The sequence below is a fragment of the Scyliorhinus torazame genome, chromosome 7 (assembly GCF_047496885.1).
Source record: "Scyliorhinus torazame isolate Kashiwa2021f chromosome 7, sScyTor2.1, whole genome shotgun sequence".
NCBI lineage: Eukaryota > Metazoa > Chordata > Chondrichthyes > Carcharhiniformes > Scyliorhinidae > Scyliorhinus > Scyliorhinus torazame.
The window spans coordinates 11,105,739-11,128,027 of record NC_092713.1 but is presented as its reverse complement, the minus strand read 5'-3'; the positions used below and the strand labels follow the sequence as shown (position 1 = coordinate 11,128,027).

General features: G+C 48.7%; 1 protein-coding gene and 1 pseudogene across 1 annotated transcript; both read right to left on the bottom strand.

The window, feature by feature from the left end:
* Window positions 1-1,227: 1,227 nt before the first annotated feature.
* Window positions 1,228-21,730, bottom strand: c7h1orf52 (chromosome 7 C1orf52 homolog). Its single transcript, XM_072510311.1, has 3 exons — window positions 21,434-21,730; window positions 14,547-14,739; window positions 1,228-3,111 (listed from the first exon to the last, which is right to left on the bottom strand). The coding sequence occupies exons 1-3, from the start codon at window positions 21,695-21,697 to the stop codon at window positions 2,951-2,953; spliced, it is 618 nt and encodes a 205-aa protein (XP_072366412.1). The 5' UTR covers window positions 21,698-21,730; the 3' UTR covers window positions 1,228-2,950.
* On the bottom strand, window positions 3,146-4,247 carry LOC140426027 (small ribosomal subunit protein uS8-like; annotated as a pseudogene).
* Window positions 21,731-22,289: the final 559 nt, after the last annotated feature.

Sequence of the window (22,289 nt, the reverse complement as noted above, 5' to 3'; positions counted from 1 at the left end):
CAGCACTTGTGGACGGAAACCCACGCAGACACAGGGAGAACGGGCAGACTCCATACAGACAGTGACCCAAGCTGGAATCGAACCTGCAGCTGTGAAGCAACAGTGCTAACTACTGTGCTACCATGCCACATATAACTAGAGTCCTTTATTGTGAGATAATCACCAAGAAGTACAAAAAGAAATGCAGAAGAAACCTCTTTATCCAGAGTGGTAGGAATATGGAGCGGATGGCCAATGTGAACCAGATTGGTACTAACAGCACAGGGTTGGTCGCAGTACCACGGGTCTTTCGGTGGAAAAAAACTAAAGAAAGTGGAGGTGGAGGATTTGTGGGTCGGGGTGGTTAGTTCCATTGGCTAGAGTGTGCTTCAGAACATCCCCAACAGTGCGGGTTAAACTCCATTGGGACCTGCTTCCCGACCCTGGTCCTGAGAAGACAGTGGCAAACTACCACTGACAAAAACTGCCAAGAAATCCACTCAGGATGAAGTATCAGCAGACAATGAGCCAAGGACTTGCCTTTAGGCAGAGCCCACGAATGAATGATTTTTATGAAGGACATATTTGCACAAAAGGGAGTTAGGCAAAGGTTCAGTCGACTGCTTTCTGGGATCAGGAAATATCGAGTAAGCTAGAAATATATTCCCTGGAGTTTAGAAGAATGAAAAATCTAATTGAAACATAAAATTCTTGAGGGGCTTAACAGTGTAGGTGCTGAGAAAATGTTTCCGTTGGCCAGTAAATCTGGAACATGACCACAATATCAAAATAAGTCAGCTATTTAGGACAGAGATGAGCAGGAATTTCTCCAGAGTTGCAAACCTTCGGAATTCTCTATTCCTCTACCCGTCCCGAGTTGTGAATGCTCAATCATTGAGTATATTCGTGACAGAGCGATGGGCTTTTGGGAATTAACGAATGTGGAAACAGTGCAAGAACGTAGGTGCTCAGCCATGATGATCTTATTGAACAGCAGTGCTGGTTCAAAGCCAATGGCCAACTCCTGGTCCTATTGCTTATGCTATGAACTGGGCTGAGAATATCCAAGATAAAAACAAATTACTGGGGATGCTGGAATCTGAAACAAAAACAGAAGATGCTGGACAATCGCAGGTCTGACAGCGTCCATAGAGAAGGGAGCTCACGTTTCGTGCCTGGATGCTCTCCAGGTAGAATCCTGGTGTTAGATTTTGTTTCTCCCGCTTACCTTATTAATAAGTCCAAGAATTTATCAATTTGAATACTTTATTAAGGAATACAAGATTGAGTCTCTGCCTTGTCTTATATTGATATACCGAGCATAGTAAATATACAAGACCCCCACACATCCACAATAACTTAAATTAGGCCAGCTCACTTCTCGTCATCGCAGAGTTTGAGCTCTGGCACCTGGAGCTCAAACTCCAGCTGCAGGAGTACACCAACTTTCAAACCCCTCTCTTCCAATTCTGTCACAGCCATTATCAGCTCGTTTGAAATATGGTGCAAACTGGTTTTGATCCAGTATCTTAATTCAGATTGTAAACCGCAATCCCGCAAAGTTTCTCTTCGGCACTTTCTCCTTCTGTATCCATGGGAACCTCACTTAACTATTTGACCCATTCGTAAAGTCATGTGATAACAATTTCCATCCAAGGATCTATTGTGAACACGAACACAGTTAATTCCTCGTCCAGCTGCCTGATGCCAGCTGAGCTGTTTTGTTCGGTCGAGATGTTTCAAACACAATGCTGTAACCAGTGATGTATTTCCTCTGCTCATGTCAAAGTTATCCTGAGATCAATTTTTCTCTTTCTTCCTAAAGTCAACACCTTGCAATCAGCAGAGACGTATCTGAGCTACTGCCCAATCATTTCGCAACTGAAACCACAATGGTTAATAAGCAAATGACAAGTTAATGAGTCATGTACATCTTAAAGGACATTTTCATGTCGAAATAAGTGTTTAATTAAGATCAGCATGTCCACATGTGCGTACGAAAAGCATCCCAAACTGTATTGCATTCACCGAAAAAGCTCCAAATCTTAACTTCAACTAAACATACGAGGTTGTTATATCAGAAAGTATTTACAGCCATTCGGCCCCACCGCCCATGCTGGCGTTTCTGCTTCACATAAGCCTGCCCCTCTTCATCTCACTTTATTAGAATATTCTCCTGTTTCTTTCTCCTTTGTGTTTATCCAATTTCCCCTGCACCATATCCACACTATTCACTTCAACCACAAGGTGGTTCCAAATACTCACCACTCTCTGGGTAAAGAGATTTGTGACTAAACAGCTTATAATTGTGGGCCCTGGTTCTACTCCGTATTATCTGTATGCTTCATACAGGATGGAACTCATACATAACCACAGACATGATACTTTCAATGTTAAAGGTGATAGAACAATTAAAAAGTCAACAGGTTACCGGAACACATGGTCAGAACAACAGATGCCAAATCTGAGCAGGCTATGTTAAGACTTTGGACTCGTGTTCAGTAAATTAGCAGTGGTGTAACAACTCCTCTAATAGGGTACAAATTAAGCCTGTTTTCCATACTTGAGTCAGCTGTACACGTCATTTTGATTGTTCCTGAAGTAAAACTGGAACACGGGTAGAGTGCCCCCTGAATCAAAATGGCTGCATCAAATCAAAATGTCAACTTTTAAGGGGAAAAAATATAAAGTCCACACTAAGAAGTCAGAACCAGCCGATAGATTTCTCACCGCTTTCTCTTAGCACCCTGTAAAAAGGTTTCACTCTTGTTTATTTGAAAAGAACGAGTGAACAATATATACAGCTTTATTTCACACAGTCTCTTTCTGCAGCTTCCACCTGGCCTTCACAAGCAGTTTTATCCCGAACACCAAGTGTGTGATTTAATCTTCTGAAGCTGTGAGCCACTCAGCTTCAGGTGGAGTAGGGCAAACTCGACGGGGAAGGGGGTTTATCGAGTTAACGTTCTCATCAATCTTTTAAGCAAAACTCCTGTCTGAGAATTCGCTTTTCTTCTTCAACAAAACTTTTCTCCCTGTTGGCTTGCCCCTGATTTCTCTTTCTTTTCTCCTTCTGTTGAAACGTTTCAATCTTGCGTTTCTTCGCCGACGGGTCCTCTGCATCCTCTTCATCTGAAAGGAGAGAAAGTATCCAGCAGTAAGTAACTCGGTTAGACATCTAGTGATTCTGTTGATACCAATTAGAATAGATTTCGTTACGCAGCAAGAAGGAGCCCCAACTAGCCCTGAGCAGCAGTCTAGAGGGGAACAGAACAGCCTGTACAATGTTTTATTGCACCTCCATCTTTGATCTAGGCAAGGGTAAGAACATTAAACAAGTAGGAGAATGTTGGTGAGAAGGGTTTTTTGGGTTTCAATGTTTTATTATAGACTGGTTTCATGTTTTAGAAAATGTATCCTAGGATTTTTCCTCCCGTTTGTTTTTGCTTGACCTCTTCATGGTCCAGTGATCAGCACTGTTGCTTCACAGCTCCAGGGTCCCAGATTCAATTCCCGGCTTGGGTCACTGTCTGTGCAGCGTCTGCACGTTCTCCCCGTGTCTGCGTGGGTTTCCTCCAGGTGCTCCGGTTTCCTCCCACAATTCCCAAAAGACATGCTGTTCGGTGAATTGGGCATTCTGAATTCTCCCTCTTGTACCTGAACAGGCGCCGGAGTGTGGCGACTAGGGGCTTTTCACAGTAGCTTAATTGCAGTGTTAATGTAAGCCTACTTGTGACAATGAAGATTATGCCAGCTGAAGTCGTTGGAACAAGATACCTAAACTGCAGGAAGACAGTCGTCCATTTTGCCACCTATCTCCTTTACTCGAACATTGAATCTAGAGCTAATGACACCGCACTTATTCAGTCTGCCTGTGAGATTGACAACTATTTTCTCACCCCTGTGGTAATCAATAATCTCAAACTCTCTAATGTCGCCATGCTTCAGCATTACAGTCAGGAATCTTACAATCGCTTTGGACACGGCCGACTGAGAACCTGCTGTTTTCCACATTTCTCTGCATTGTTGATGCTGGTCAGGGTATTGGCGAGGACATTAATGCACATCATGATGCCGCTTTGGAGAATATGGCGGAAATGCGATGGTGAGAAAGTTAAATTCAAGACAAGTTTCTGAATTATTTCCATTGAAACGAACCAGTGAGTGATCCAGAGGCAGGTTTTGGACCGGGTTGTCAGAATCTTTCTACCGGACCTCCGGTGGCGGCCATGGTGCGAGTGGTCGCACATTTGGTGGCTCCCGCTCGTGGTGATATTTTTGGACCTTTTCCCAGCTAACGGGTGGATGTGTTAATCAAAAAAGGTGCAGAAGAGGTGGAAGGAGAGAGTGTCCCGCCAGTGGTTGGATTTGTGGACCAGGAATTGTCCAAAAAGAAAGGAGCAGTTGGAGAGAGTAAGAATTGTACCTGCAACACAGGAGAAGATGGCGGAGGGTCAGGGACCGGCCCTACCCTCTCAATGGTCGACGGAGCAGCTGGTGGGCTTCCTGAACGAGAGGTTAACCCAGCAGGGGAAGGAGAATCTGGAGGGCCTGGCCAGGGCGGTGGACCCGATAAAAGCGGGGATCGACCGCCGGGAAACGAGGCTGGAGGCCCAGAATCAGGCGATGCGGAAGGTGGAGGAAACGGTAGGGGAGCACGAGGAGCAGCTTGTCTCGATGACGGCCAAGCTGGGAGTGATACGGGATAATCAGAGGTGACTGCAGAATAAGGTGGAGGACTTGGAGACCCGGTCCCTCAGGCAGAATTTGAGGATTGTGGGTCTGCCGGAGGGCAGCGAGGGAGCGGACACTGGCAAGTACGTGGCTCGGGTGTTTGAGAAGCTGCTGGGTGAAGGGGCATTTGAACTACCTTTGGAAGTGGATCGGGCACACAGGGCGCTGATGAGGAACCCGCAGGGGAACGAGCCGCCGAGGGCGATGATGGTGCATCTGCACTGGTCCTGGACAAGGAGCGGATCTCGAGGTGGGCCAGACAGATGGGGCACTGTACCTGGAAGGGCAGTGAGTTACGTGTATATCAGGACCTAGATGCAGAGCTGGCCAAGAGGAGAGCGAGCTTCAACAAGGTGAACCTCTTCAAGAAGGGGTGAAATTCGGTATGCTGTACCTGGCGTGCCTGTGGGTGACCTATAAAGGTTGTGAGCTGTACTTTGGGATGCTGGAGGAGGCAATGTAATTTGTCAGAGACAATGAACTGGCAGGAGAAGGGGGACATTGAAATTTGGAGGAGATGCTCGCTTTCTGTTCATAGAACATACATTGCAGAAGGCGGCCATTCGGCCCATCGAGTCTGCACCGACCCACTTAAGCCCTCACTTCCACCCTATCCCCATAACCCAATAACCCCATCTAACCTTTTTGGTCAATAAGGAGCAATATCATAGCCAATCCACCTAACCTGCACGTCTTTGGACTGTGGGAGGAAACCGGAGCACCCGGAGGAAACCCACGCAGACACGGGGAGAACGTGCAGACTCCGCACAGACAGTGACCCAGCGGGGAATCGAACCTGGGACCCTGGCGCTGTGAAGCCACAGTGCTAACCCCTTGTGCTACCGTGCTGCCCATACCTGTTCCTTCAGGTTTGTTTTGTATTCTATTGGGGCCATGGTCCTGAGTTTTTGCTTGATGGGGGATGGTGGGTTGATCTTTTCTTTGTGTTTGGGTTGGTGTTGTCACATTTGCACCGGGATGTTTGGGGGGGGGGGGGGCGGGGATCAGTGGGGGGTAGGATGCTAGGCGCCATGGGGGTGGGGAAGAGAAGCTCCCAGTCTTGCTGGGCAGGCTAGTTCACAGAAGCGCAGTGGGGGGTTAGCAGGTGGTTAGTGTTGATGGGGGTTGGGGCGGTTATTTTGTGGGTGGGGTGGAGAGGCGGGTGGAAAAGGAACTGCTGACAGGGGAAGGGTTTTTAAAATGTGGTATGGGGAGGGTCGATGACGGTGGACGCCCGAGGGCGGGCTTGAGGAGGTGCTGGATGCGGGCTTGAGACTGGCCCATGGTTGATCGGTGGCGGCGGGGGAGCCGACCAGGTTGACCACATGGAATGTGAGGGGTTGAATGGGCCGGTCAGCTGGGCTCGTGTGTTCGCACATTTAAAGAGTTTAAAGCAGATGGGGCTCTTTTGCAGGAAACACACCTGAAGGTTGGGGATCAGACTAGGCTGAGGAAAGGGTGGGTAGGGCAGGTATTCCATTCGGGGCTAGATTCCAAAACAAGGAGGGTGGTGATTTTGATTAACGAACGGGTGCCGTTTGAAGTGGGGAGTATACCGGCTGACTCTGGGGGGAGGTATTTATGGTGAGTGGGAAATTGGAGGGGATGCCGGTGGTGCTGGTGAATATTTATGCTCCGAGCTGGGACGATGTGGAGTTTGCTGCTAGTCGACGTGGGGAAACAAGGGAGGGGGCCAGCGCCCGCAGTGGAGGCTGGATGTGGGGATTCTGACTGCTTCTGGCTGAGCGGAATCATTCCATCCATTAATATAAAGAAAACCTGGTAGTTTTCCATAACTTACCACAGATTGACCTTTCCATGACAGATAATGGGCCTTAAGAATCTTCCAACTTTGGTCTCACTCATATTATAAGATAACAAAGCCAAGAATATAATCAATATACAGTAAGCAAAAGTATGTTAGCAAGTCAACTCCGGAGGGTGGCAGCGGTAAGGGAAATTGTGCAGGTGAGGGACAGGGCAGGGACGTTGGTGGTGGCTCCGGATCTGATTAACAAGGTTTTTGAGGAATTTTATGAGAGGTTGTACAGGTCAGAGCCACCTGGGGGAGACCGGGAGATGCAGGAATTTCTAGATGGGTTGGAGTACCCGAGGTTAGGGCAGGGAGACAGGGCTACTTTAGAAGGAGTGATAGTGGAGCAGGAGATAAAGGATGTGATTGGGAGGATGCAGTCGGGGAAGGTGGCAGGGCCGGATGGGTTTCCGGTGGAGTATTATAAAAAATTCAAGGATAAGCTGGCACCCCTGATGGTGGGGATGTTTGAAGAGGCGATAGGGAACTTTGGGGCAGGCATCGATTTTCCTGTTGCTAAAAAAAGATAAGGATCCAAGGGAGGGTGGGTCGTATAGGCCCACATCGCTTCTGAATGTGGACGCAAAAGTATTGGCGAAGGTACTGGCGGGTAGGCTGGAGGAGTGCCTCCCGAAGGTGACAGGTGAAGATCAGACGGGGTTCGTGAGAGGGAGGCAGCTGTTTTCAAACGTTAGAGGGTATTGAACGTCGTTATGGCACCGGCGGAGGGGAAGGAAACAGAGGTGGTTGTGGCATTGGACGCTGAGCAGGCGTTTGACCGGGTAGAATGGGGGTACGTGATGGCAGTGCTGGAGCGGTTTGGGATTGGACCAAGATTTGTGAACTGGGTAAAGCTACAATATAAGGAGCCGAGGGCGAGTGTCCGCACAAACAACATCAGCTCGAGATACTTTTCTCTCCACCGTGGGACTAGGCAGGGATGTCCTATGTCCCCCCTGCTGTTTGCACTCGCGATTGAGCCGTTGGCCATCGCATTAAGAAGTTTGGGGGTATGGAAAGGAATAGTGCGGGGGGGGGGGGGGGGGATAGAGCATAGGGTGTCCTTATATGCCAATGACTTGTTGTTATACATGTCAGAACTGAGTGCGTCGATAGGAGGAATATTGGAGCTGCTTCGAGTGTTTGGGTCTTTCTCAGTTTACAAACTAAATCTAGACAAAGGCGAGTATTTTGTAGTGTCTCGGCCGGGGGTGGGGGCAGGGGTGGGGGAGCCTGCCATTCCATAGGGGGGCTCCGCAGGTACAACATTTCTAGTTTGGTGGGGAGATTGGAAGCTGGTCTGGCAAGGTGGGATGGCGGGTCGGGTACAGGCGGTGAAAATGAACGTGTTGCCGCGATTTCTGTTTATTTTTCAATGCCTGCCGATTTTCCTGCCAAAGGCTTTTTTCAGAGAGATTGAGGGAAGGATTACTTTGTTCATATGGGGAGGGAAGGTGGCCAGAGTGAGAAAGGTGCTGCTACAGAGGGGAAGGCAGGCAGGGGGTTTGGGTCTTCCGAACCTGATGTATTACTACTGGGCGGCGAATGTGGAGAAGGTGCGGAGCTGGGTCAGAGGGGTTGATTCCCAGTGGGTCAGAATGGAGGAGAGTTTGTGCAGGGGGTCAGGATTGAAAGCACTAGCAACTGCGCCGCTCCCAATAGCCCCGAGGAAATACTCAGGGAGTCCGGTAATAATAGCTTCATTGAGAATTTGGAGGCAGTTTCGCCAACACTTCAGGTTGGGGGCAGGGTCAAGGGAAATGCTGATTCGGGGGAACCACAGATTTGAGCCAGGGAAGTGGGATGGAAATTTTCGGAAATGGGAGAAGGGGGTTAAGACACTAAAAGATTTGTTTCTTAGGGGTCGATTTGCAGGATTGAAGGAGCTGGAAGCGAAGTATGGGCTGGAGCAGGGGGAAATGTTTAGATACATGCAGGTTCGAGATTTTGCCAGAAAGGAGATAGAGCTTCCCGGTGGAGCCGGCCTCCACATTGCTGGAGGAGGTGCTGACGACATGGGGACTGGAGAAGGGGGTAGTGTCAGCTGCTTACGGGGCTATTTTGGAAGAGGAGAAGGCACCACTCGACGGGATCAAAGCAAAGTGGGAGGAAGAGTTGGGAGAGGATATGGAGGACGGGCTCTGGTGAGGTGCTCCGGTGAGTGAGTGCCTCCATCTCGTGCGCGAGATTGGGGCTGATACAGCTGAAGGTGGTATACAGAGCACACCTCACGAGGGCGAGGATGAGCCGATTCTTTGAAGAAGTAGAAGATGTGTGTGAACGTTGCGGGGGAGGCCCCGCTAATCACGTTCACATGTTTTGGTCCTGTCCAAAGCTAGAGGATTACTGGAAGGAGGTTTTTAGGGTAATTTTTAAAGTGGTGCACGTGAAACTGGACCCGGGCCCCCGGGTGGCCATATTCGGGGTGTCGGACCAGCCAGGGTTGGAATCGGTGCGGAGGCAGATGTTGTAGCCTTCGCCTCGTTGATCGCCCGAAGGCGGATGCGGATAGGTTAGGAGCAACCTCCCCACCCTGTGCCCTGGCGGGGGGACTTGTTGGAATTCTTGACTCTTGAGAAGGTCAGGTTTGAACTGAGGGGTTCTACAAATACAACGAACAAAGAAAAGTGCAGCACAGGAACAGGCCCTTCGGCCCTCCATGCCCATGCCGACCATGCTGCCCGTCTAAACTAAACTCTTCTACACTTCCTGGGTCCGTATCCCTCTATTCCCAACCTATTCATGTATTTGTCAAGATGCCCCTTAAATGTCTCTATCGTCCCTGCTTCCACCACCTCCTCCAGCAGCGAGTTCCAGGCACCCACTACCTTCTGTGTAAAAAGCTTGCCTCGTACATCTCCTCTAAACCTTGCCCCTCGTACCTTAAACCTATGCCTCCTAGTAATTGACCCCTTTACCCTGGGAAAAAGCCTCTGACTATCCACTCTGTCTATGCCCCTCATAATTTTGTAGACCTCTATCAGGTCGCCCCTCAACTTCCGTCATTGAAGTGAGAACAAACAGAGTTTATTCAACCGCTCCTCATAGCTAATGCCCTCCATACCAGGCAACATCCTGGTAAATCTCTTCTGCACCCTCTCTAAAGCCGCCACATCCTTCTGGTAGTGTGGCGACCAGAATTGAACACGATACTCCCAAGTGTGGCCTAACTAAGGTTCTATACAGCTCCAACATGACTTGCCAATTCTTATACTCAATGCCCCGGCCAATGAAGGCAAGCATGCCGTATGCCTTCTTGACTACCTTCCCCACCTGTGTTGCCCCTTTCAGTGACCTGTGGACCTGTACACTTAGACCTCTCTGACTTTCAATACTCTTGAGGGTTCGAACATTCACTGTATATTCCCGACCTGCATTAGACCTTCGAAAATGCATTACCTCACATTTGTCCGGATTAAACTCCATCTGCCATCTCTCCGCCCAAGTCTGCAAACAATCTAAATCCTGCTGTATCCTCCGACAGTCCTCGTCGCTATCCGCAATTCCACCAACCTTTGTGTTGTCTGCAAACTTACTAATCAGACCAGTTGCATTTTCCTCCAAATCATTTATATATACTACAAACAGCAAAGGTCCCAGCACTGATCCCTGCGGAACACCACTAGGCACAGCCCTCCAATTAGAAAAGCACCCTTCCATTGCTACTCGCTGCCTTCTATGACCTAACCAATTCTGTATCCACCTTGCCAGCTCACCCCTGATCCCGTGTGACTTCACCTTTTGTACCAGTCTACCATGAGGGACCTTGTCAAAAGCCTGACTGAAGTCCATATAGAAAACATCCACTGCCCTACCTGCATCAATCATCTTTGTGATCTCTTCGAAAAACTCTGTCAAGTTAGTGAGACACGACCTCCCCTTCATAAAACCGTGCTGCCTCTCACTAATACGTCCATTTGCTTCCAAATGGGAGTAAATCCTGTCTCGAAGAATTCTATCCAGTAATTTCCCGACCACTGACGTCAGGCTCACCGGCCTGTAGTTCCCTGGATTATCCTTGCTACTCTTCTTAAACAAAGGAACAACATTGGCTATTCTCCAGTCCTCCGGGACATCACCTGAAGACCGTGAGGATCCAAAGATTTCTGTCAAGGCTTCTGCAATTTCCTCTCTAGCCTCCTTCAGTATTGTGGGGTAGATCCCATCAGGCCCTGGAGACCTATCAACCTTAATATTTTTCAAGACGCCCAACACCTCATCTTTTTGGATCTCAATGTGACCCAGGCTATCTACACACCCTTCTCCAGACTCAACATCCACCAATTCCTTCTCTTTGGTGAATACTGATGCAAAGTATTCATTTAGTACCTCACCCATTTCCTTTGGCTCCACACATAGATTCCCTTGCCTATCCTTCAGTGGGCCAACCCTTTCCCTGGCTACCCTCTTGCTTTTTATGTATGTGTAAAAAGCCTTGGGATTTTCCTTAACCCTATTTGCCAATTACTTTTCGTGACCTCTTCTCGCCCTCCTGACTCCTTGCTTAAGTTCCTTCCTACTTTCCTTATATTCCACACAAGGCTGCGTCTGTTCCCAGCCATCTAGCCCTGACAAATGCCTCCTTTTTCTTTTTGACGAGGCCTACAATATCTCTCGTTGTCCAAGGGTCCCGAAATTTGCCGTATTTATCCTCCTTCCGCACAGGAACATGCCGGTCCTGAATTCCTTTCAACTGACATTTGAAAGCCTCCCACATGATGTCAGATGTTGATTTACCCTCAAACATCCTCCCCCAATCTAGGTTCTTCAGCTACTGCCTAATATTGTTATAATTAGCCTTCCCCCAATTTAGCACATTCACCCTAGGACCATTCTTATCCTTGTCCACCAGCACTTTAAAACCTACTGAATTGTGGTCACTGTTCCCGAAATGCTCCCCTACTGAAACTTCTACCACCTGGCCAGGCTCATTCACCAATACCAGGTCCAGTACAGCCCCTTCCCCAGTTGGACTGTCTACATATTGTTTTAAGAAGCCCTCCTGGATACTCCTTACAAACTCTGCCCCGTCCAGGCCCCTAGCACTAAGTGAGTCCCAGTCAATATTGGGGAAGTTGAAGTCTCCCATCACAACAACCCTGTTTTTACTCGTTTCCAAAATCTTTCTACCTATCTGCTCCTCTATCTCCCGCTGGCTGTTGGGAGGCCTGTAGTAAATCCACAACATTGTGACTGCACCCTTCTTATTCCTGATCTCTAACCATATAGCCTCGCTGCCCTCTGAGGTGTCCTCCCGTAGTACAGCTGTGATATTCTCCCTCCCAGTAGCGCAACTCCACCACCCCTTTTACATCCCCCTCTATCCCGCCTGAAACATCTAAATCCTGGAATGTTTAGCTGCCAATCGTGTCCATCCCTCAACCAGGTCTCTGTAATGGCAACATCATCACAGTTCCAAGTACTAATCCAAGCTCTAAGTTCATCTGCCTTACCCGTAATACGTCTTGCATTAAAATATATGCAATTCATGGGCATTATTCATTATGCACTTTCAAGAACTGGATAACATCGAACATTAGTTGAGGGTTGGGGGGAGGGGGGCTGTGTGTGTTAATGGCGACTATGGGTGATCCCTAATTCCTGTTTGTCATTTCTTTGTGTGAACATGCGGGCTAATGTTTGGTGGGAGGATGGGATCGTTGTTATTGATATGGGGATTGACATATTTGTTACTGATTATTGTTTATTGTTGGTGGGTGTAAATTTGGGAGAAAATGTGAAAAAAGAGAATAAAAAATATTTTTTTTAAATATACAGTCGGCAATAACTAGAATAAGATATTATCCTGAGAAAGCTTTGGGAGACAATTTGGAAAGCGATTAATTTAAATGCAGATTATACTGTATTCACTTTATAGTTTTTTTAAAATATACAAGCGACTACAAATAAACTATTTTCAGACTTACTTTTGAATTGAGAGACCACGGCAGACTGGCTGTCTAGGGAGTTCAGTGCAAGACAGCATTAGAAATGAACAGAGAGGTCATTTTCAATCAGTAATTGGTAGCTGGGAATCAAAAAGGTAAATTTGAGAGGTAGTTAGAAGCGGGACAGATGTGCAGCGCCACCAAGCAGGGATACTGCATTGAATGAGGCTGTTTGGCCATGGTGCCGCAGGTGACTATTCTTAACCCCATTCCTCTAATCTTGGAGAGGAGAAGGTCATGGGGAGATTTGATTGAGGTGTTCAAAATCATGAGGGGTCTGGACAGAGTATACGGAGAGAACTGTTCCCACTCGTAAAAGGATGGAGAACAAAGGGACTTGGGAGTCCTTGTTCACGTTTCTCTTAAGGTTAACGTGCAGGTTCAGTCGGCAGTTAAGAAGGCAAATGCAATGTTAATATTCATGTCAAGAGGGCTGGAATACAAGAGCAGGGATGTACTTCTGAGGCCTGTATAAGGCACTGGTCAGACCCCAATTGGAGTATTGTGAGCAGCTTTGGGCCCCGTATTCAAGGAAGGATGTGCTGGCCTTGGAGAGAGTCCAGACAAGGTTCACAAGAATGATCCCTGGAATGAACAGTTTGTCGTATGAGGAACGGTTGAGGACTCCGGGTCTGTAATCGTTGGAGTTTAGAAGGATGAGGGGGGATCTTACTGAATCTTACAGGATACTGCGAGGTCTGGATAGAGTGGACGTGGAAAGGATGTTTGCACTTGTAGGAAAAACTAGAACCAGAGGACACCATCTCAGACTAAAGGGACGATCTTTTAAAACAGAGATGAGGAGGAATTTCTTCAGCCAGAGGGTGGTGAATCTGTGGAACTCTTTGCTGCAGAAGGCTGTGGAGGCCAAATCACTGAGTGTCTTTAAGACAGAGATAGATAGGTTCTTGATTAATAAGGGGATCAGGGGTTATGGGGAGAAGGCAGGTGAAATGGGGATGAGAAAAATATCAGCCATGATTGAATGGCGGAGCAGACTCGATGGGCCGAGTGGCCTAATTCTGCTCCTATGTCTTATGGTCTTATAAGAGAGCATAAATTTAAAGTAAAACAAAAAAAAAGTAATATAAACTTTGTCACGTAGCAAGTGGATAACTTCTGGGATACTCTGCCTGAGAGTGTGGTGGAATCAGGTTCAGTTGAAGCATTCAAAAGGGAATTAAACTGTTATCTGAGAAGGAAGAATGTGCAGGGTTACAGGAAGAAGTTGGGGGAATGATACAAAGTGATTTGCTCATTCAGAGGGCCAGTGCTGACATAGTGGGCCGAATGGCCTCTGTGGGCTATAACAATTCTGTGACTGTTTCCCCATTTGGTCACTTTAGAAAGCTATTATGTTATTCTGTTTTCATCACTCGCTGGGGTTGAGTGTTCCAGGTTCAAACGTACACCTGGATAAAAATAAATTCTTGTAACCTTTCCTCATTTTGGTGGTTTAAGACAACCTGGAAGGCCAAGGCCAGCTATGATGGAGTTATATGGCAGTCCTTTGCGATCTGCAGTGACATCAAACCAGGTTGTGTTCCGGCACAGACACACTTTGGCGTATTCTTCTCTCTGTTGCCTGGAGAAATGGCTGAACAGTTTCCACCTTTGCTGTCTCAGACAATCCTTGGCAAGAACAAGATGTCAATGCTGGTCCTGTGGAGCATGCTAATCCCATCAGCATACACGCACTGCTAAGCCAATGACCTCTGCACTGCTTTGATCATGTTCATTGGATGGATGACGGCCATACGCCCAGAGAACTTCCGTATGATGAATTGGCTCCAGGGTCATGACCCCTGCTCTATTACTCTAGGCTTTGGCCAATAAAGGAAAACAACCCTCGTGCCCTTCTGCCTGCAATTGCTTTCAAAATCCATCATGCCCTGTGACTAAGTAAACAAAATTGCTACAGAGGGAAATGGTTCATAATGTTGCATCCACAACCTGCTGCTTCAGGGATAAGTGAACTACCAGCTGAGACAAAATGGCATTTAACGTTTGCGTGAACTCCATTTGGGACAGACCAACGGCGTGATGTGTTTTCCAAGGGATTGGAATCCTACCTGAGTCAGAGATTTCAGGTTCTTCAGGAAGCAAGGCACCTTTACGTTGTGGAGCATCATCACCATTATCCTGGTACATGCTGGACCATTTGACTGCCATGTCCACACCCAATGGTGGCTTTTGCTCCTCCACTGCATAAGTCTCTGGTGGAGGCACAGCATTTGTTTTCCAAACTTTGAATTCTTTTGGTGGCTGTTGAATTAGCAGAAATGGAGATCAGTGCAAACCCAAGTATTAGCACAAGAAGCAATTATTAAAAAGGTCTTCTCTTTTATTGTGACTAATTCCTAGATATTAATGAAACAAACTTGAAAACCAAACAAATTCTTGAAATTTTGTTGGGACTATGGAGACCAGCAGTCTGGTCACTGTAAACTCAGATACTGATGCCACTGTCTCCAAGTGTAAACACCTAACACCTTCTTTCCAGCAAAAGAACCCAGGCTTCCCTTTAATCATTAACATGGCTGCCTTCATTTTTTCCTTAAATTAAATACGCCATATTATAACCCTCATATTTGCATTATGCTGATAGTTTAATTGTTACATTGTCACCTAACCCTGGTGAGTAACTCCTCTCATTTGGTGACTGATTTCTTCACTTTCAACTACCATCCTCTTGTTTAAGCTACAAATCACAGGATTGTTACAGTCTGGATGGAGGCCATTCAGTCCATTACGGCTGCACTGGCTCAGAACAATTAATTTAGATCCATTCTCCTGCCTTCTCCCCATAACCCTGCATATTCTTCCTTTACATACGAGTTTAATTCCCTCGTGAATGCTTTGATTGAACCAAGAAGAACAGTCCCAACTTCTCCAAACTATCCTCATAATTGAAACCATTCTTGCAAACCCCTTCTGCTCTCGCCAATGCGTTCACATCCGTAAAGTGCAGGAGAGATGGTGGCGTAGTGGTATTGTAACTGGACTAGTAATCTAGAGACCCCGGATAATGATCTGGGAACCTCAATAAAATATCTGGAATTAAAAGTCTAATGATGACCGTGAAACCATTGTCGATTGTCGTAAAAACCCATCTGGTTCACTAATGTCCTTTAGGGAAGGAAATCTGCCGTCCTTACCCAGTCTGTCCAACATGGCCAGACCCACAGCAATGACTCTTAACTGCCCTCTGAAATGGCCGAGTAAGTCACTCGGTTGTATTCAACCGCTACAAAAACAGGAAATGAAACCGGACGGACTACCCGGCATCGACCCAGGCACCGGAATCGACAACGGCAAACCCAGCCCTGTCGATCCTGCAAAGACCTCCTTACTAACATCTGGGGGCTTGTGCCAAAGTTGGGAGAACTGTCTCACAGACTGGTCAAGCAACAGCCTGACATAGTAACACTCACAGAATCACACCGTACAGACACCCCTGTCACTATTCCTGGGTGTGTCCTGTCTCACCGACAGGACAGACCCAGCAGAGGTGGCAGCATAGTGGTTTACAGTCAGGAGGGAGTCGCCCTGGGAGTCCTCAACATTGACTCTGCACCCCATGAAGTCTCATGGCTTCAGGTTAAACATGGGCAAGGAAACCTCCTGCTGATTACCACGTACCGGCCACCATCAGCTGATGAATCAGTTACTCCTCCATGTTGAACACCATTTGGAGGAAGCACTGAGGGTGGCAAGGGCACAGGATATGCTCTGGGTGGGGAATCACCAAGAGTGGCTCGGTAGTACCACCACAGACTGAGCTGGCCGGGTCCTAAAGGACAGAGCCGCTAGACTGGGACTGCAGCAGGTGGTGAGGGAACCAACAAGAGGGAAAAACATACTTGACCTCATCCTCACCAATCGCCTGCTGCAGATGTATCTGTCCATGACAGTATCGGTAGGAGTGACCACCACACAGTCCTTGTGGAGACAAAAATCACGTCTTCACATTGAGGATACTCTCCATCGTGTTGTGTGGCACTAACACCGTGCTAAATGGGATAGGCTTCGAACAGATCTACAACTCACGACTGGGCATCCACGCGGCGCTGTGGGCCATCAGCAGCAGCAGAATTGTATCAACCACAGTCTGCAACCTCATGGCCCGGCATATCCCCACTCTACCATTACCACCCAGCCAGGGGATCAACCCTGGTCAATGAAGAGTGCAGGAGAGCATGCGAGGGGCAACATCAGACACACCGAAAAATGAGGTGTCAACCTGGTGAAGCTACAACACAGGACTACTTGTGAGCCAAACAGCATAAGCAACAAGTAATAGACAGAGCTAAGCGATCACACAACTAATGCATCAGATCTAAGCTCTGCAGTCCTGCCACATCCAGTCATGAATGGTGGTGGGCAATTAAACAACTCACTGGAGAAGGAGGCTCCACAAATATCCCCGTCCTCAATGATGGAGGAGCCCAGCACATTTGTGCAAAAGACGAGACTGAAGCATTTGCAACAATCTTCAGCCAGAACTGCCTACTGGATGATCCATCTCGGTCTCCTCCAGAAGCCCCCAGCATCACAGATGTCAGTCTCCAGCCAATACGATTCACTCCACGTGATATCGGGCTGACAAGTGGCAAGTTACATTTGTGCCTACAAGAGAGGATCTAACCATCGCCTCTATACATTCAATGGCATTACCATCGCTGAATCCCCCACAATCAACATCCAGGGGGTTACCATTGATCAGAAACTGAACTGGACTAGCCATATTAATACTGTGGCTACCCAGGACAGGTCAAAGGCTGGGAATACTACGGTGAATAACTCATCTCCTGACCCCCAAAAGCCTGTCCACCATCTACAAGGCACAAGTCCTGAAAGAGATGCTATTAGGTGAATTGAACATTCTGAATTCTCCCTCAGTGTACCAGGGTGGCGTCGGAGTGTGGCGACTAGGGTATTTTAACAGTAACTTCATTGCAGTGTTAATGTAAGCCTACTTGTGACACTAATAAAGATTATTATTAAGTCAGAAGTGTAATGGAATGCTCTCCACTTGCCTGGATGAGTGCAGCTCCAACAACACTCAAGCCCGACACCACCAAGGTCAAAGCAGTCCGCTTGATTGCTCCTCCTTCCACAAACATTCAAACCCTCCAAACCCTATTGATGAACAGTGGCAGCCGTGTGTACCATCTACAAGATGCACTGCAGTAATTTACCGAGGTTCCTTATACAACATCTTCCAAACCCACGACCACTACCATCTAGAAGGACAAGAGCAGTAGATACCTGGGAACCCACCCCCCCCAACCTTCCCTCAAGTCGCTCGTCACCCTGACTTGGAAATATATTGCCGTTCCTCCACTGTCACTGGGGCAACATCCTGGAACTCCCTCCCTAACAGCACAGTGGATGTACCTACACCTGAAGTAGTTCAAGGCAACTCACCACCACTTTCTGAAGGGCAACTAGGGATGGGCAATAAATGCTGGCCTCGCCAGCGACGCCCACATCCCACAAATGAATAAAGAAAAAAAAACAGAACTGCACACAATATAAGCCAACTGAGGCCAAACAAGTGCCTTAAACAAGAAGTTTAACATAATCTCCTTGCTCTTGTACTCTCATGCCCCTAGGATACTGTATGATTTATTAATTGCTCTCTCAACACGTCCTGCCACCTTCAATGACTTATTCACATATACACCCACTTGCCTCAGTTCCTGCACATCTTTTAGAATTGTACCCTTTGTTTTATATTATCTTCTGGCCAAAATGAATCACTTCACATTTCTCCACAGTGAACTACATCCACCAACTTGTCTGTGTCCTTCTGAAGTGCTACATAATGCTCCGCACAGTTCAGAATGATCCCAAGATTTATTGCGGGAATTGTGCCCTGTACATCAAGCTCTAGGGCATTAATTTATATATCAGAAAAGGTGAGGGTGCTGACACCAGCCCTGGGAAAAACTCCACTACAAACCACCCTCCAGCTTGAAAACCATCCATTAACCACTACTCTCTGATTTCTGCCACTCAGTTTCCTACCCATGCTTCCACTGAACATATGTGTATGGAACATTTAGCTAGATATCATATATAAGCAACAACTAACATCCAGTTTTCCCAGCTCCTTTCTTTAAAAGTATCCCTAAATTCATCTTGCAGCCATCTCACCCATCCAAATCACAGCTTGTGGGAAAATATCACAGTAGGAGCTACTTCACGGAGATAGAGAGAGCTTTAGGATGTTTTAACCATGTCTGATCTGCACGGGCTTGATGCTGACACTGGATGAGGAAATATAAAGTGTTTACGCTGCAGATATGAGTTTTTAAAGAAAACATAAATGAAATGAACAGCAAATCTGTCCAGGCTGACCTCATTGTCCCTCATCAACAGGTCCAAAAACAACATTGGTCCCAATGAGTACAAGGTGAAAAGTTTCAGCAAATAATCCAGTTCAGCACCAAGTGCCGGAAACGATAGTCCTCAATACCGGGGCCCTGCAAGGCTACGTACTTAGCCCCCTACTATACTCCCTATACACACACACACACACACACACAACTGTGCAACAAAATCTGGCTCCAACCATCCACGTGTTTGCTGACACGACCATACTGGGTCGGATCTCGAACGATGAGTCAGAATGCAGGAGGGAGCTAGACAACCTAGTGGAATGGGATAACGACAACAATCTCTCCCTCAATGTCAGCAAAACTAAGGAACTGGTCATTGACTTCAGAAAGCGAGGTACTGTACACACCCCTGTCTGCATTAACAGGGTTGAGGTGGAGATGGTTAACAGCTTCAAATTGATAGGAGTGCAAATCACCAACAATCAGTCCTAGTCCACCCACGTTGATGCTACGACCAAGAAAGCGCAACAGCGCCTATAATTTTTCAGGAAACTAAAGAAATTTGGCATGTCCACATCTTACCAACATTTACAGATGTAACATAGAAAGCATCCTATCGGGCTGCATCACAGCCTGGTATGGCAACTGCTCGGCCCAAGACCAAAGAAACTTCGGAGAGTCGTGAACCCGCCTCCCATCCACTGACTCCATCTACACCTCCCGCTGCCTGGGGAAAGCGGTCAGTATAATCAAAGATCCCTCCCACCCGGCTTACTCACTCTTCCAACTTCTTCCATCGGGCAGGAGATACAGAAGTCTGAGAACACGCACGAAGAGACTCAAAAAAACAGCTTCTTCCCCGCTGTTACCAGACTCCTAAATGACCCTCTTATGATGTGGAGATGCCGGCGTCGGACTGGGGTGAGCACAGTAAGAAGTCTTACAACACCAGGTTAAAGTCCAACAGGTTTGTTTCACCCGAGGAAGGAGCAGTGCTCCGAAAGCTAGTGATCATATAATTTACAGTGCAGAAGGAGGCCATTTGGCCCATCGAGTCTGCACCGGCTCTTGGAAAGAGCACCCTACCCAAGGTCAACACCTCCACCCGATCCCCATAACCCAGTGACCCCACCCAACACTAAGGGCAATTTTGGACACGGAGGGCAATTTATCATGGCCAATCCACCTAACCTGTACATCTTTGGACTGTGGGAGGAAACCGGAGCACCCGGAGGAAACCCATGCGCGCGCACGGGGAGGATGTGCAGGCTCCGCACAGACAGTGACCTAAGCCGGGACTCAAACCTGGGACCCTGGAGCTGTGAAGCAATTGTGCTAACCACTGTGCTATCGTGCTGTCCAAATGATGTTTAGGATGCTGGCGTTGGACTGGGGTGAGCACAGTAAGAAGTCTTACAATACCTGGTTAAAGTCCAACAGGTTTGTTTGAAACACTAGTTTTCGGAGCACTGCTCCTTCCTCAGGTGAATGAAGAGGTACTTTCCCGGAGCGGAGAAACTACAACATCTTCTTCGCAGCCTTCAACACGTCATCGATGAAGATGAACATCTTGCCAAGGTCATCCCCACACCCCCACTACTTGCCTTCAAACAACCGCGCAACCTCAAACAAACCATTGTTTGCAGCAAACTACCCAGCCTTCAGAACAGCGACCACGACACCACACAACCCTGCCATGGCAATCTCTGCAAGACGTGACAGATCATCGACATGGATACCGCCATTACACGTGAGAACACCACCCACCAGGTACGCGGTACGTACTCGTGCGACTCGGCCAACGTTGTCTACCTCATACGCCGCAGGAAAGGATGTCCCGAAGCGTGGTACATTGGCGAGACCATGCATACGCTGCGACAACGAATGAACGGATATCGCGCGACAATCACCAGGCAGGAATGTTCCCTTCCAGTCGGGGAACACTTCAGCAGTCAAGGGCATTCAGCCTCTGATCTCCGGGTAAGCGTTCTCCAAGGCGGCCTTCAGGACGCGCGACAACGCAGAATCGCCGAGCAGAAACTCATAGCCAAGTTCCGCACACATGAGTGCGGCCTCAACCGGGACCTGGGATTCATGTTGCATTACATTCATCCCCCACCATCTGGCCTGCGAAATCCTACCAACTGTCCTGGCTTGGTACAATTCACACCTCTTTAACCTGGGGTTACCCCATCTCGGGATCTGTAAAGATTTAATCACCTGCTAATGGTCACATTCCAAGCATTGTCTGGCATCTTTGAATTTGTCTATATATGTGTTTCTGGAACAGACCTCTTCATTCACCTGAGGACGGAGCAGCGCTCCGAAAGCTAGTGACATCGAAACAAACCTGTTGGACTTTAACCTGGTGTTGTAAGAATTCTTACGACCCTCTTATGGACTGACCTGATTAACACTACACCCTGTATGCTTCATCCAATGCCGGTGCTTATGTATTTACACTGTGTGTTTATGGTATGTCCTGTTTTCTCCCGGATGGGACGCGTGTCTGCACCGCGGTGACAGTAAAGCCAACCCCGCTGCAGTGTAAGTTGCTGTGGGCCCTGCCACCTGGCAATGGCTGCAGCTCTGCCCCCGGGCCCCAGTCTCACCTCCTCCGGGGCCCGCACCAGCCGCCGCTCCCAGTCGATGAGGCCGCTCCTCGGGCTGCCCAGGAAACTGGGTCTGGAGACGCTGCCGAACAGCTCGTCGGGCCGGGGCAGGGCGGCGCGGGAGCCCGGGGCGGGGAGCGGGTCTCCCGCCGCTCGGCCCTCCCTTCCCGGGGAGACGGCCGGCCCGGAGTCCGAGTCGCTGTCCGACCCCGAGCTCCCGTACGCGGCGAAATAGGAGAGCGGGTCGCTAGGCCCCTCCGCCATAGCAACCGCCACCGGCCGCCGAGGACGCAGCGAGCGGCAAAGGTGAACCCGGTCCCGCAAAGCCCCGACCTCCCAAACACCGCGCCCCCCGCAGGTCGCCAGAGGAAGGCGCCCCTACCTACCAAACGGCGCTCCCTCTGCCGGTCGCCAGGGGAAAGAACTCCGACCTCCCCCAAACCCAGCGACCCCTCCGCCCCACGGGACGCCATGGGAACGAACTCCGACCTCCCAAACACTGCGCCCCCCGCAGGTGGCCAGGAGAAGGAGCTCCGACCTCCCAAACGCGGCGCCCCCCGCAGGTCACCAGAGGAAAGAACTCTGACCTCCCAAACACTGCGCCCCCCGCAGGTCGCCAGGAGATGGAGCTCCGACCTCCTAAACGCCGCGCCCTCTGCCGGTCGCCAGGGGAAGGAGCTCCGACCTCCCAAACATGGCGCCCCCCGCAGGTCACCAGAGGAAAGAACTCTGACCTCCCAAACACTGCGACCCCCCGCAGGTCGCCAGGGGAAGGAGCTCCGACCTCCCAAACACTTTGTCCTCTGCAGGTCGCCAGGGGAAAATCCCCCCACCTCCCAAACAGCGCGCCCTCTGC

Bases quoted from the DNA above. Each gene is read 5' to 3' on its own strand.
- c7h1orf52 (XM_072510311.1), bottom strand. From the start codon at position 21,697: ATGGCGGAGGGGCCTAGCGACCCGCTCTCCTATTTCGCCGCGTACGGG. The intron at 14,740-21,433 runs GTGAGACTGGGG...CTAATTCAACAG, and splicing joins TGGTGCGGGCCCCGGAGGAG to CCACCAAAAGAATTCAAAGT. The intron at 3,112-14,546 runs GTAGGATTCCAA...CTCTCCTTTCAG, and splicing joins ACCTGAAATCTCTGACTCAG to ATGAAGAGGATGCAGAGGAC.